Below are 15507 nucleotides of genomic sequence, written 5' to 3' on the forward strand. Positions count from 1 at the left end.
TCTTTCTCTCTCCCCCCACAGCACTATCGCAATCATCTTTTCCCAAGACAAATTATGGACGGAGAACTATAACGTCACGATTCCCAATAGACGTATAAAGAGTTCACAAAATGATTTAGACATGACGGGTAGGAACTAAATTGAATTTGGCGAGTTTTCAGCACATAAGTGAATTGAGCTTTTTCTCTTTTGCTATGTTTTGTCCGAAGGTGCTCTTCTTGTTAGGATTAATACTATAACAAATCGTAAATTGTGCTTACTGTAATATAAATACTCCGAACTTTATTTTGTATCATTAAAAACCCTAAAGTTATCCATTATGACACAAATATTCCAAACTTTTTTTTTGTCATAAAAAATCTCGAACTTATACTAGTATGACAAGTATGCTTTGGATGGAATTGAAATAGAGGGTATATATTTTTTTCACGACACAAAAAATGTTGAGGGTATTTATGTCACAGTGGGCAAGTTTATGATTTTTTGTGATATAAAAAAAATTGAGGTATTTGTGTTACAATGGACATAGTTTTAGATTTTTTATGGTATTTTCCTATGTTTAAATTACCAAATTGTGACCAAAATGGGTTTAACCAGGTTTACGTATTAGACATTGGCCAATTGCGATGTTGTCCACGTGGAGAGAAAAAAAAAATAGAGACAATTAGGCCACGACCCTAGGATCTCGGAATGTGAGGATCGTGTCCGGACACGTGGCATAAGCGGTAGGCATAAGTGGAGTCGCGGTTGGTATGATCTCAAATTAGCTAAAGTCATGACAAAATATAAAAATGGTTATTTCCGAGCAATATTTTTCTTACTGCTTTCCATTTTCCTGCTCCCTAAGGGGATCTTAGTAATTTGATTTTTAAATATGAGATATTAACGAATTATGCTTTAGCTTATTAAATTTTCGAAAGATTCATTGATATACGTTCTAAGGTTGTTCTATATCATATTTACAAAATACTAACCTCGTGATGATGTGCTTGACAAAGTAAGATGAATTTTACTATGTTTATCTCATTATATATTTTAGTATACGGTCTTAATTATAGTTTTAATTAATTATACATTTTGGAGATGATGCCGGCGGATTGCACGGGCCTTCGACTAGTGTTTCATTTTAAATCACATTAATCTTTTACGAATCCTGATGTTAGAAATTTCGTGCTGAATTGTCTTGTGTGACTTGAGTTGATTGAAGAACCGGAAGCCTTTTCTGCATGCCAACTCTAATGGGAAGCATGGAGAAGAAAACAAAAAAGAAACTATAGCAATATTTCCTGAAATGATAATTATATTTTGAATTTGAAAGTATATTTGGCTAGGATTTTCTCCTCATTTCTCAAAATTAAAAATGGACAAGAGCAAAAAAAAAAAGAAGTCTAAGTGATTTGCTTGCCGGGTTTGATGAGGCACATAACAAGAGATCGATTTCACACCATCAAGTGTAGATTAGTGATTCACTTTTTGAGATAGAAGATCGCCAAGATTTCGTGGTCCGCTGCCGAACTTATTCAAATTCAAAGGCACGATACACGTTTTCATTATTGGGAGAACCTCTGCAGTCTACCCCCACTCCCTATTTGAGTAAGGCCGGAAGGAATTGGTAGAATTTGTGTCGAGGTAACGAGGATGGTGAGGAATTACATAAATTTAGAATGAAAAATGTCAAAGAATTGCCTTTTGACACTTGTTAATTCTTGTTTAATGTGCTTTACAAACCTTAATTTTGCTATTTAAAGTAACTTTATTAAAACGCACCATTCTTCCATTTTCAAAGTGTCGTGAAAAGTATTGATTATCCTCACTTCTAATTAACTTAATAAGTGCCCTAACGACGCTATTTAAAAAAAAACCCATATAAGATTTATCTACGTAAACGCGGGATTTCTTCTTCTTTGAACCCAAAAAAGAAAAAGAAAAATGCAAACCCTTTGAATGGAGAATGCTAACACATTCCCCCGTGGCGACAACAATCTCCACCATCTCTGTTTTCCTGTCGTAAATTCCCTGATTAGACGGCGGATTTGCCAGCATAACAAACGGGGCCAAATCTTCCTCACGCGTCGTCGCTCCAACGATACCTGTTTGTTTTCTAGTTAGAGCACTCGGTCAATCCTATCACAATTGACGGCATGCATTAGATGTCGAAAGAAAGCTTTGATTATGCACAAAGTAAATTCTCCGTTCATACGGAAAAAACACTAGCGGTCCCAGCCTTTCTCTGTCAATTTGGAGACCCTTTTCGTTCTGTTTCCTTGATTTATGGAGCTGATTGTTTCTGGACGTGGTTATGACGAGGTTTATGTTGCGGCACCAGAATGGAAGGCGCTTCGAAAGCGAAACCTCGAATCTTGACTATTTATCGCACCCCCTCTACAAATGCCGGGCTCTTATCGGAAATGATGATATCCTCGTATATCCTCTCGTTAAGAGCATAAATCCCGTATTTATCCTTTGTAAAAAGAAGAACGACGTTGAATAGATACGATGAAAACACGACAATACTTTACCCGTTTACCGGACCTCGTGATGTGATTGAAGAAAGAATCCTCCGCTAGTTTACTAGTCGGGAGCGACAGTTGCGTAAGGAAAAAAAGATGAACATTGATTCCACTTCATGGCATTTTCCCTCAACAACCATGAAGATGTGGACACTAAGGTTTTTAATAGAGTTTTCGATGTTGAATGCCCCACGATGTCCCACCCAACAATCAAGCTATGCGTGGAAAAGGTCACGGTGCTTCCATTTGCCAGCTAGTGTTGCTATCGCACCATTAATATAAGATAAATAATTTAGAACGACCGGCACTAGAAGTACCTGCTTGTTATTGTCCTCGTTCGTTTTGAAGGGAGAGACGACCTAGGACTCGTCAATCTTTAAGCTAATGTTGTTAATGGGTGTTTCTGGGGTTTCAATGACTGAGGTGAGGTCAATTGATTCACTGATAACCATGATGGCTGAACCTCGTTGGCTTGCTTTCTCTCGTATTGACTGCAAAATGATTGAACAGAAAATCTCTAATCCTCGAACCTAAACAAGTCATTAAAAAGCTTCATCCACGTCCTTGTCTATCTGGATGCAAAATTTTTAGAGGGTATTCCCTCTCTTTAAGGAAGACAAATAAACATGGAGAATTGAGGGTACAAAGCGTGAGAGCGTCGACACGTGAAAATAAGGAACGCACTGCAAAATGATAAAAAAGAAATTCTCCGATACTCCATTTCCATATATTAACTTGATTTATTTCTTGAATATTTGAATATAGTATTAGCGGAAGGAAATGATTAATCCAAGTGCTTCTACTTTGTACGGGAACGAGGGATAAACAAGATGAGAAAATAGCGTACCCTTTTCATTTTCTTTCTCCATAAATATTTTAAAATTTGCCGTATTTTTTTGTTAATCGTGATATTGATTATAGTGTTAGTGGAAGGAAATGATATAAAGAAACAAGGCAAATATTATCCGTTGATTATGAAACCTTTCAAGCTCGTGATTATCGCAGCTTATAATTCGAGAATCCGTTTTGCCGGCACGACAAGTCATGAATAGATTAAAGAATTAAACCCGAAAAAAGAGAGCAAAGAAACGTCACATGATTCGCGGGAAGTGAGAAAAGATAGATAGCACTCAATCCACGGAAGGTTAAACCGCGCAGAATTAGAAAGAAACTCTTTACCTAACGTACTCCAAAAAACGGCAGTAACAGTCACAACTGTTATCATGCGTGATTCGAGAGAAGTAAATTCTTATGTAACTCTTTTCTTCTTCTCCAATCCCCATCACCCTTTGAAGAAATATCTCTGCCGTCTCCATTAACATGAAGCGCCGGTTTCATTTAAGACGAGGTCAGCTCTCCACCGAATGCTGAACCTCTAGCTGGGTTGCTCTCATGTTTTGGTTTTTTTAAGAATATTGTTGCTCCAACTCCAACCCCTTTTGACTCCCACTTGTTTAAAGTTTTTCCTCTATATTGCTTTTCTTTCTCTTTCTTTCTTTGATGATATAAAGTATAAACAAATCTAGGAATCTGTCCTTTCTCTTGGGTTGTCACCGAGTACAAACCGGCTAGTGCCTGGCAATTTTGGGTGGTCTCTCTCTCTGCAAATCTGTTTGATGCCTCTTAAAGTCTTGTTTGGGTATCTGGGAACTCTTCAACCTTCCCACCGTGTTCGTCTGATGTGCCATTTCAAGCTGGGCTTGTACGGTTTCTCTCTCTCTCTCTCTCTGTATTGGTGCTGCATCTGCTATAAAGGTGCCATCTTTAACGTTTCCTGTTGAGCTCTGTCAATAGGGTTTTGATCTCGATCGTGTGCCTGATTGGGATCGGTTGCTCTTTTTCTTCTTTCCAAATCTCATATCTTCGAGATAAGATCTTGAAGTTGCTATCTTTGTACTGTTTTTCGGTTAGTTCATGATCGTGAGTGCTTGCCCTTTGTGATTCGACCCCTGTACTCCCCCTGTCGTTCACTTCTTCCTGTGTGAGAAATCAAGATTTGAGCTTTGCCTAGCTCAAAGATAGCTTGATTGCTGAGCTCCTTAGCTTAAATACGTAGATGAAGTGCAACAGAAGCTTATTGTTTTGGTGGGCTTTGTCAATCTTGTGTTTGGCTTGGTCTTCTAATGGGTATTCTCCTCCAGATAATTACCTTATAGATTGTGGATCCTCAAGCAATACCAGTGTAGGTACCCGCGTTTTTCTCGCCGATAACCTAGCCTCAAAGTTCCTTTCCACCCCGCAAAATGTTCTGGCCAGTGCATCGAACTCTCTTAATTCTTCTGATGTCTCCCAGCTCTATCAAACCGCTAGAGTCTTTACCGGTTCCACAAGATACACATTTCCCATCAGCCAGGGTGGTAGGCACTGGATTCGGCTCTATTTCTCTCCTTTCGATTACCAATCTTACAAGATGAGCACTGCTAGTTTTTCTGTTTCGGCCCAAAACTTTGCTCTCCTCAGTAATTTTAGCGCCAGTGGCAGCGTCATGAAAGAGTTTTCCCTGAACGTAACGTCGAGTAACCTTGTTGTCACCTTTACCGCCTCCAATAACTCATTTGCATTTCTGAATGCAATTGAAGTTGTCTCCTTGCCCGACACTTTAATTCAGGATGATGCCAATACTCTTCCTTCAGGGAAGTTTCAAGGTCTCTTATCGCAGGCTCTTCAGACAGTCTGGAGATTGAACATGGGTGGACCAAAAGTTTCTGCTACGAATGATACTCTCTGGAGAAATTGGGATCCCGACTATAATTTTCTGGTCCAACCTAATCTGGCGACAAATAAGTCGAACATTGGAGCAGTTAAATATGTATCAGGTGGGCCGACGCAAGATACTGCTCCCGCTTCAGTCTATGGCACTGCAACTGAGATGAACTCGGGAAGTGATCCTAACAGCAATTTCAATGTCACCTGGGAGTTTGATATAGATGTTGGATTTAGACACCTTATTCGCTTTCACTTCTGTGATATAGTGAGCCCATTGCTTAACCAGCTCTACTTCAATGTCTATCTTGACTCATCTGTTGTTGTTAGTGACCTTGATTTGAGTAGCCTCTTGTTCAATTTGGCTGTTCCCTATTTCTACGATCTAGTTTCAGGGGTGTCAGTAAGCAATAAGCTTCGTGTAAGTGTTGGTCCATTTACGGCAAATGGCGCTTACCCCAATGCCATTTTGAATGGGTTAGAGATCATGAAGATGAACAATTCTGATGGAAGCCTCGAAGGGGCGGCGGCGGCAATATCTTCAGGTTCCGGCTCTGGCAAAAATGTTGGTGTCATAGTCGGTATAACTATTGGGGCGTTTACTGCAACACTTTTGGCTGGAGTTCTCTTTTTGTGGTGCCGGAGAAGGCGACAACGACTTGCAAAGCAGGGGCTTTCCAAGACATGGATTCCATTATCCACTAATGGATGCACTTCTCACACCATGGGGAGTAAATACTCTAATGGAACAACCCTTAGCGCTGCTTCCAATCTTGGGTATCGCTTTCCCTTTGTGGCTGTTCAAGAGGCCACGAACAACTTTGATGAGAGTTGGGTCATTGGTATTGGCGGTTTTGGAAAAGTGTACCGGGGAGAATTGAATGATGGAACAAAAGTAGCTGTTAAGAGGGGTAATCCTCGGTCCCAGCAGGGACTTGCGGAGTTCCAAACTGAAATCGAGATGCTTTCACAGTTTCGCCACCGCCATCTGGTTTCTTTGATTGGGTATTGTGATGAAAAGAATGAGATGATTTTGATTTATGAATACATGGAGAACGGCACACTGAAGAGCCATCTTTATGGCTCTGGCCTTCCTAACCTGAGATGGAAGCAGAGGCTTGAGATATGCATTGGTTCTGCTAGAGGGCTCCACTATCTTCACACTGGCTATGCAAAAGCAGTCATCCATCGCGATGTGAAGTCTGCAAATATTTTGCTTGATGAGAACCTCATGGCAAAAGTTGCTGATTTTGGGCTTTCCAAGACAGGGCCAGAAATTGATCAGACCCATGTAAGTACAGCAGTGAAAGGGAGTTTCGGATACCTTGATCCGGAATACTTCAGAAGGCAACAACTTACCGAAAAATCGGATGTGTATTCATTTGGGGTAGTCTTACTCGAAGTCCTTTGTGCAAGACCCGTTATTGATCCATCACTCCCTAGGGAAAAGGTGAACTTGGCGGAGTGGGCAATGAAGTGGCAAAAGAAAGGGCAATTGGATCAGATCATAGACCCTACTCTTGTCGGTAATATCAGACCTGATTCTCTTCGGAAGTTTGGGGAAACGGCTGAGAAATGCTTGGCCGACTTCGGGGTTGATCGGCCTTCAATGGGAGATGTGCTGTGGAATCTGGAATATGCCCTTCAACTTCAAGAGGCGGTTGTGCAAGGTGACCCTGAAGAAAACAGTACTAACATGATCGGTGAGCTATCTCCTCAAGTCCACAATTTCAGCAATGCCGATCCGACAATTTCCACTGCGCAGTTTGAACTATCTAGTGTCAACGACGTCTCGATGAGTAAAGTGTTCTCGCAGCTTGTGAACTCTGAGGGTAGATGACTGAAACATTCATCTTGCTCACCTCTTGTTCTGATTCTTTCTCCAACCAACCATGATAAGGCAGGATTCACTTTTAGTAGTTTCATCTATAAGTTTGGTTTGCTAGTGCTGCTGCCGCTTTATACAAATGGAACATTTGGGGGTGCCGCAATGCGACTTTGGTTGAGTCAAGGGATCAGGAGAAAAGGAGGAACCCACCTAGTTTCATGTGTCATTGATGTCTCACTTGATGGAGTTTGCTTATGGACGGACCTGACTTTGAACAGAAAGAATACCGGTGTGTTTTAGGTAAATGATAGTGATGAATCTGATTACTGATAAAAGCTGTTGAATCTGAATCGTTTTCTTGTAATGTTTACTTGTTCCTTTCCGTGTTCACACTTCACAGGAATGTTTATATGTTCATTTATTTCACCTTTCTTTGAATTGATTGGCTGGGTTTGAATTGTGAATCCGAGATTTTATCGTTGCCTGTCGCAAGTGACATTGATTTTGTAAATTCATGTTTCTGCTGCATTTGTGCACATGAACCCTTGGTGCTTAAATATGTAATGAAGCAGTTAGATGTACAACAGGAGGATTCTTGGATGCTGCTCGAGTTTTGCTTTTAGGTAGTCTTATCTTCACAATGCCTTGTCATTTTGTCAATAAGTTGATCAGTTACTCGCCTCAGTTCTGGATCATGATGTTGAAGATGTTTAATAATTGGAGGGGCACAGATTAGCTGGAGACTATCGTTGGCTGCTGCCCACATTTTCATTGGTGGATAGTTCAAACTATCCTACGCTTGCAGACGTGTGGTTTGATCCCATCTTCTTCCTCCGGCATTTCTCTTTCACAAATGCAGAAGCAGAGCCCCACACTCGCTCTTTCTCTCTGCGGACAACTTGATACAGCCACCATGGAAAGCCTCATGGCCGCCCGCCTTCATTGTCTCAACCACCACCAAAATCGTTCTCAGCCATCTCTTCCTTCCCGCACGCATGATCACCCTCTTAGTTTCCTGTCATGGAGGGACTTTGAGGTCCCCGACCTCAGATCGAGGACGACGTGAGGTTGTGGACCTTCAAAGACCTTAAAGAGGTGTGTGATCGAATGTACAAATACACAGTGAAAGAATCAATAGATGATTTGCAGCCAACTTGTGCCCTGATTGGATTGGCCCTTGAATTCACTTGACTTAATATTAAGCAGTCTGTAAGCTCGATTACTCAAAATGCAGAAGTTGCGCCATCACTTGACCTCCAAGACTGTATGCGAAGTCGACCAAGGCCTTAAGAAAGTGCTGTAGCTTGGATCTGCTCTTGTTAATCCATACCATTTCTAATGATTCCATTAGAGCCACTAATATTACATCAAACCCAGATTTTATTATGGGATGAACTTATGTCTATCACAAGTTTGACAGGTTTAATCGCGGCAATCACTCATGGACGTGGTTTTCCTTGGATTCCTGCTATGATATGCTTCATAGTTCATATCCAAACGGTACTATCCGTGGAATTTTAAATTTGGTTTCGACGGACAATAAACGAATAAGTATTCTTAAGCTAAGGTCAACTTATCCTGTCTGTCGAAATTTCTATCCAAATTGATGTCTACCAGTACCAGCTCAAACACACAGATAATACATCCTCACCGGTAATCTAGCCTTAATTACATACCCTACCTTGAGTCGTATCTCATGCGCACAGAATAAAAGTTGGTTCGGGTAGGATTCAGCAAGATCAGTTTGGCCAGACTTGAAAAGCCTTTGAATTTGGTCGACAAATTACACCTGCTTTAAGTGGAATGATTTCATCATCATGTTAACTAATCAATCAGTCAATCAATCAATTAATTAAAGATTAATTAGTTAAAGCAACTGCATGGGAGCTAATTGCTGGTAGGGGTAGCGATAACATCCACCCACTTCACGGACCTATTGAACATTACTACATAATAATTAATAAGGTTTAAGACCGGAAATGAGAAGCTCAGGGTCGATACACCCATCACAGCCTCGTGTCTCATGTCATGGCATGTGCATAAGTTTCTGTGTACATGTGTTCGATTCGTTTTATAACGATGCTTGTCTTGTTCGTCGTCGTTCCTGCGCGCAAGTTTCTGTCAAGAGAAACATTAGTCAAATGATAATGACGCACGAAAGCTGAGACAGGAACCAAAGTGATGATCCCACCTTCAGCCTACCCCTCCCAACTTACAACTACCCACCTCTCTTGCTCTCATCAGGATTAATTAATTAATTACTCCAGGCACGAGCTTTCTGTTGGCAGTTGGTTAGTAAAACAAACGAAGAGGTGCCTTATCTTATATCGAAAAGATATAAATACGCGTTATTCATTAAAATTTTAATTAAAAAATAACATTTATGTCTTATTGAAATAGTGTGATTGTTCGCTATAGAGTTAAGATTATTTTTTTAATATTTAATTTCGAATTTTATTATTTTTGCCTAATGGTTATTAAGTGCTTTTACAACTTTTGGAAGATTGTGTCTGTTTGGATATAATTTCTTAACCTTTAAAAGGTTATGTTTGTTCCGACGTATCTTTTTAATCTTTGAAATGTTGTATTCGTTCAAACATATTTATATGCTATTGTGTGTTCAACATTTATGTTCAATACTTTTAACTTCCATTCTCATTTCTTTCAAGAGACATACAACATTTTTTCTAATTGTTTCCCTTTTGAGAGTTCTTGGAGAAATACCAGAATTACTCTTTAATATCCTCATTCCGAGACGTTGTTATATCCTAAAGGATTGTTGTTCGTAACCATTAACAACGTTATGAGGCAAATAATTTCTTAAAGGGAGTTTTATCGTACCTCAAAATCTGGTTCTATTCTTTTTTATCGATTGCTTGATTTTTTCCCCAACACGTTCATGGAGCTATGTCCCACCTTTGTAGCTGAACTTCTTTTTTACTTCAGTGAAATGTGTGGGCTAGAGCTTTAGCCTTTCATAATGTTTCTACTTGCTGGTCTCGAGGAGTAGTGAATGCTCATGAAAAAGTTGCTTGATTATGCTCTCTTAGGGTTTCACGATGATCATTTGACAGTTCACTTCCTCAAATGGTGATTGATGGACACTGTTTCACTCCAATACCTTAATGAAAGATAAAGCACTTTTCCTAATGTGAGTTTACCATCCTTGGCATACTCATGTGGCAATGTTTCTCAACCGAAGTCCGGGTGATGAGTCTCAACTTTTTTTCCTAACCTTTCTAATGCTTGTCCTAATACTCGAAAGTGTACAAGTCAAATTGTGAGAGCATCTTCTCTGAGAACTTGGTCGTGACAAATAGTGATTTATTCTTGAAGGTAAGAAGATGTGTGGTTTTAGGATCACCTAACTTTACATAGGTCCTCCATTAAAATTATGCGATGTTTACATTTATATCGAAACTCACAATGCTCAAACGAAAGCATGATCCATAGCAGTCCTCTCTCTTCATCCTCCTGTTTGAATTAGACTTGAGAATTGGTTTGCGAAATTAAGTGTTGTCGTTGGATGCAATCTAGCCGACTTTGAGTACATATTTATAAGTTTTCTACTCTTGCAAGGTCAATAGGTCATATCTTGCTTTCCCCGTTGAATATTGGAAATAGTGGTACTGCTCTCTTGCCTTCAAACACATTCAGACTCAAAACTAGAGACGAAAATGAAACAACGCCTACGAATTAATCTTAAGAAACAACAAGTTCACAAAAACGAACTTCCTCTTCCAGAAAATAGGAAAGAGTAAGAAATTCATAGCAAATAACACTGATCATCCTCTCACAGCTTCCACCTTTCTGCACTGATCTTTGCACTCGACCCACCATCATATAATAGATATGATACACGATTCACCCCGTATGAAGCGCTTGACACCCAGAAAAACAGAAAAGCAAAAGATTCAAGGTGAAGAGAAACAGTCAGATATGCTCAGTAGTCTCTCTGGGAGAGATGATAATCAGCAACATCGATTTTGGCCGTACAAGAGAGAAGGCGTTGAAATATCGCCAAGAAAGCCGAGCAAGACACTTCTTTAGCCCTCTGGACCACCAATTTCCCACGCAACACTCTCTGCTTGACTCTTCCCAAGCACTTCTTGGTCCTCTCGGGCACGCTCTCTTTCCTGGAGAAGGTGTAGCTCCTCAGGTACATCTGCCTGCAAGATATACCATCCACCACTCTGGGGTGCGACCGCCACCCGTGCGCCCCTGGAAAAAGATGGCTGTCCAGTTCCGGCCCCTTGCGAAGGCTCACGTACCTCGGCCCTGCCCGGGCAGCGAACCTGGTGTCGCCGTCAGCGATGCAATTTGTCATGCAGGTGGAAGCTGCTGCCATAGGGAGTGCTTCCAAAGGTGTCGTGCCCAACTTTATGGAGTGGTTTGTGATTGTATCTGTATTTGCTTTTTATAGTGCGGTCCGGCTTGTGTTTCAATGCGTTTGTAGGTGAAAGGTGAATGCGCGCGCGCATGGATGGGCGGCATCTGGGAGCTGAATTTTAACTTTGTATGCCTTTGAAAGTTAAGAGTAAAGATAATGCACACATCGGCTAATATGTAAAAGCACGGCGATTTAAGTCATCATGTTCCATTCGTGCACACGTTAGAATAGAAAAGGCGAAAAGAGCCTCTCCATTATTATGATCGGCTAAAGAAAGTGTTTCGTAACATGCTCTTTACTCTTCTTTCCTTGTATTGACTCTTATTATCTTAATTAAAGTTGGAGTTATTGAATAGGAATTGGAATAGGATGCTCTCGTAATAAGAAAGGATGGGATTCCAATCTTAGGCATATTTGACTTCAGCAAAAGTACGGTATTTCTTCCGCACTTCTATTGGACTCCGAATTTTGAATGAGTGGTATAGTTTTTTTTCTTGATTGCGCAATTTTAAATTCATAAACGGTGCGTGTGTTGATATTGGACTACTGTCAACAAAAATGACTTCGTGCCCGCTAGTTTTAGCGATGGAATAAAAAACTCATTGTGCCGTGAAAATGCGGCAATACCCTTGGCGAAAACATTTTATTCCAACAGTGGACCGAGAATTTTTAGGGGGAAAAAGGAAACGTTGATCCAAAAGTCGAGGTGATTAAAATAAATGATAACCCTTCACCGAAATTCCGGAGGGCAGGGGGGCGCCGCCGCCTAGATACACCAAATTCTGGCAACTATGTGTGGTTTTACGCGATAGACATTGAGGGCATGAATGATAACTATTTTATTTCCCTACTTTTTAATTTTTCTGATCCCGAAAAAAAGGTTTAGAACAGAAATTCATCTGGCAACGCAACTTCATTTTTTGACTTCCGGGATAAATTTTTAGCTCAAAAAGACGTTTGAAATAGAAATGAAAAATAGATTTTTGTTACTTTTTTGTTTTTTTGTTACTTTTCTATTTCTAGAACAGAAACAGAAATAATAACTCTTCTTATCGCTCGCCCTTGCTGCCTACCTCCCGCAGCTGCCTCCCACTACCGCTGCTGACTGGCCACCCACCGCCACCCACCCGTTGTTGCCCGGAACAGAAATTTACGAATAACATATCAAACGAATTTATATTTCGGGAATATAAATTTTGTATCATTGGCAAATGCTATTTTCTGCTCAAAAATTTGTTTAAGGAATAAAAATAGAAAAATCTAGCCAGAAATTGGGTCGAGGAGAGAATGCTTTCATTCGAGCCATGACTTTCAAGGATTATCTTGGAAGTAATGGGGAACAAGAAGGGTTCCAATCTAAGCTGACAACAAACTAAGTGCATGGGCTCTTGGACCAAGCAAGAGAAAGAAAAATAGGTCTATGGACTTTTTGTAAAATAAAAGAAAAAACATGTTTGTGGACTAAAGCCTGTTTCAAAGCAAGCCCAAAAAGCAGCAGAGACAAGGGGACTAACTAAAAAGTCTTGGGTCTTAAAGGGTGAAATACTTTCTCTCACAACCATTCCATTACATGGTCCATCTATGGGCCTTAAAGACCCTTATCTGAATAACTCGGCCCACTTATATTGTCCTAAAATCATTCTTGCTATAATTCTCTCATACCCTATTGATATAATTAGGTAGCTGTTATTTCCACCCTATTTATTACTAAAACCATCCGTCTATAGATAGTTCACCAAAATACCCTTCAAATTGAAATTCAACCTTTTAACTATTATCTCTTTTATTTGACCATGGTAGGATCTCACTCCCCTCCTTTGTTAAGATGATGTTTTTGTATGCCTTTGAAGTTAGAGTAAGATAATGCACACATCTGCTACTATTTAAAAGCATAGCGATTAAGTTGGTCCATTCATGCATTTTAGAATAGAAAAGGGGAAAAGCGCCTCCCCATTATGATCGGCTAAAGAAAGCGCTAAGTAACATGCTCTTTATTCTTCTTTCGTTGTATTGACTCTTATTATCTTAATTAAGTGGGGTTTTGAATTGGAATTGGAATGGGATAATCTCGTAATAAGAAGAGATGGGGTTCCAATCCTTGGCATATTCTGACTTCAACAAAAGTATGGTATTTTTTCCACACTTATATTAATTGGACTCTGAATTTTTCGACCGACCAAAAAAAACTATTGGACTTTGAATTTTGAATGGGTGAATTTGTTTTTTTCCCCTTGCACAATTTAAAATTCATTAATTCAGTAGAAAAGATTCAATAATAGCAAGATTTTTAGGTCGCAACTAATTCAAAGTCTCTAACCGGACATCAAGTTTTCTCCTAAAATATAGCAATAATAACAATGGCGATGCTTTGTAAATTAGGGTTAGTGATGGCAGAGAAACTTGGATGGTATGGCAGAGAGCGAAACTGAAGTCAAAATTCAAAGGTGAATTTCCTGGTTAGCCTAGCTTGGCAAGCGGTTGCGACTTGCAAAAGCTATAAAAATGATGGTTTTATTCAAACAACCTCCTTCATAAGCAATATATATTATATTTTTCATCGCTAGATTTACACGATGCCGTGTTAACATCCTAGTACCGACAACAAAATAAGAATTATATTATTAGTTTTATAGCTAGAATGAAAAACTCATTGTACTATGAGATTGAGTCAACATCTTTGGCGAAAGCATTTTTTATTTCAACAAAGTTAGCGCAATGGGCTCATCGCCTAAACAAGGAAAAGAAAACAGATCTATGGGCTTTAAGTCAAGACAGTGTGGACTGAACCCATTTGAAAGCAAGCCCAAAAGGCAGCAAAGACATGGGGATTCGGGACTAATGTCTTAGGTTAATGGGTGAGATACTTTCTTTGAGGGAAAAGCACCAAAAAAAAAGTTTTAAACATTTTACATTGATACCAATTCAATCATAAACCTTTTAATTTTACCAATTTAGTCATAAACATTTTTATACTAGTACCAATTCAGTTCATCCGGCCAATTTAAGTAAAACGTTACTGATGTGGAAGCCGGCTGTCCTAAGTGGCATGGCCGGCGACTACCGACGCTAACGAGGATATTTTTAATAATATTTTAATATTTTTATTAATTTTTTTTCCTTTCTTTTTTTCCTTCTCTTTCCTTTGGCCTGTGGGCATTGGCAGGGGCTGGACCCTCGCGGCCTTGGCAAGGGCCACGATGCCCTTGCCGGCCCTCGCTTGTGGCCGGTCATCGATCATGGTCGAAACCGACGACAGGCCAAAGAAAAGAGAAGAGAAAAAAAAAAAAAAGCAAAAAAAGGGATCTTTTTTAAATTAATAAAATATTATTAAAAATCTCCACGTCACCACCAGCCATCCACTGGCAGTACCATGTAGGACAGGTGACATCCACGTCAGCAATTTCCAACCTAAATTGATCGAATGGACTGAATTGGTATCAATGTGAAAATGTTTAGGACTAAATTATTCCAACTAAAAAATTTATGATTAAATTGGTACAATGCAATAGGTTTAGGAATTTTTTATACTTTTCCCCTTTCTTTGCTAAACATTCCATTACTAAGTTTATAGGCGAAGGTCTTTCAGGCCCACCTGTAAACTTTTCTGTATAGGTGGGTGGGCTGGAAAGACCCTCACCTCAATAACTTGGACCACTTTTATCATCCTAGGATCAGTTTTTTATTCTCTTCTTAGAATTTATGTCCAAATTTTGCGAGAGAGAAGAAGCTCGTGCCATAATCCTCTCATTCCCCATTAATATAATTATGCACATCCACGCTTATATGAAGCTTTCACTACATTAAAAATACACGAATAATAAAAAGGTACTTTAATTTGTCGCTTGCGCGGACACAAATAATGATGAGCACTGTACTCTTTTGTTCTTTGGCTATACTTATATTGGTTGTGGGTCGACCTCGGTTAAACTGCATATTTTAGAAAGTGTCGTCTCTTCTTTTGTTTTGTTAATTTATGACCATGACTTTCTTAATCCCATACTTTATCTATTAGTGCGGCAATATCCCATTTGCTCAACCACTTTATATCCGCCAAACGAATAAAGAAAAAAAAACAA

General features: G+C 39.6%; 2 protein-coding genes across 2 annotated transcripts; one reads left to right on the top strand and one right to left on the bottom strand.

Annotated features, from left to right (window-relative positions):
- The first annotated feature begins 3854 nt into the window (after nucleotides 1-3854).
- LOC115689862 (probable receptor-like protein kinase At5g59700) lies at nucleotides 3855-7480 on the top strand. Its single transcript, XM_030616035.2, has one exon. It carries the CDS (start codon nucleotides 4567-4569, stop codon nucleotides 7051-7053), a length of 2487 nt encoding a protein of 828 aa, XP_030471895.1. The 5' UTR covers nucleotides 3855-4566; the 3' UTR covers nucleotides 7054-7480.
- Nucleotides 7481-10984: 3504 nt separating this feature from the next.
- On the bottom strand, nucleotides 10985-11389 carry LOC115689884 (uncharacterized). Its single transcript, XM_030616068.1, has one exon. It carries the CDS (start codon nucleotides 11387-11389, stop codon nucleotides 10985-10987), a length of 405 nt encoding a protein of 134 aa, XP_030471928.1.
- Nucleotides 11390-15507: the final 4118 nt, after the last annotated feature.

This window comes from Syzygium oleosum, unplaced genomic scaffold (assembly GCF_021117445.2).
Source record: "Syzygium oleosum isolate NSW1041296 unplaced genomic scaffold, Sole_v2.1 Sole_v2.03, whole genome shotgun sequence".
Lineage (NCBI taxonomy): Eukaryota > Viridiplantae > Streptophyta > Magnoliopsida > Myrtales > Myrtaceae > Syzygium > Syzygium oleosum.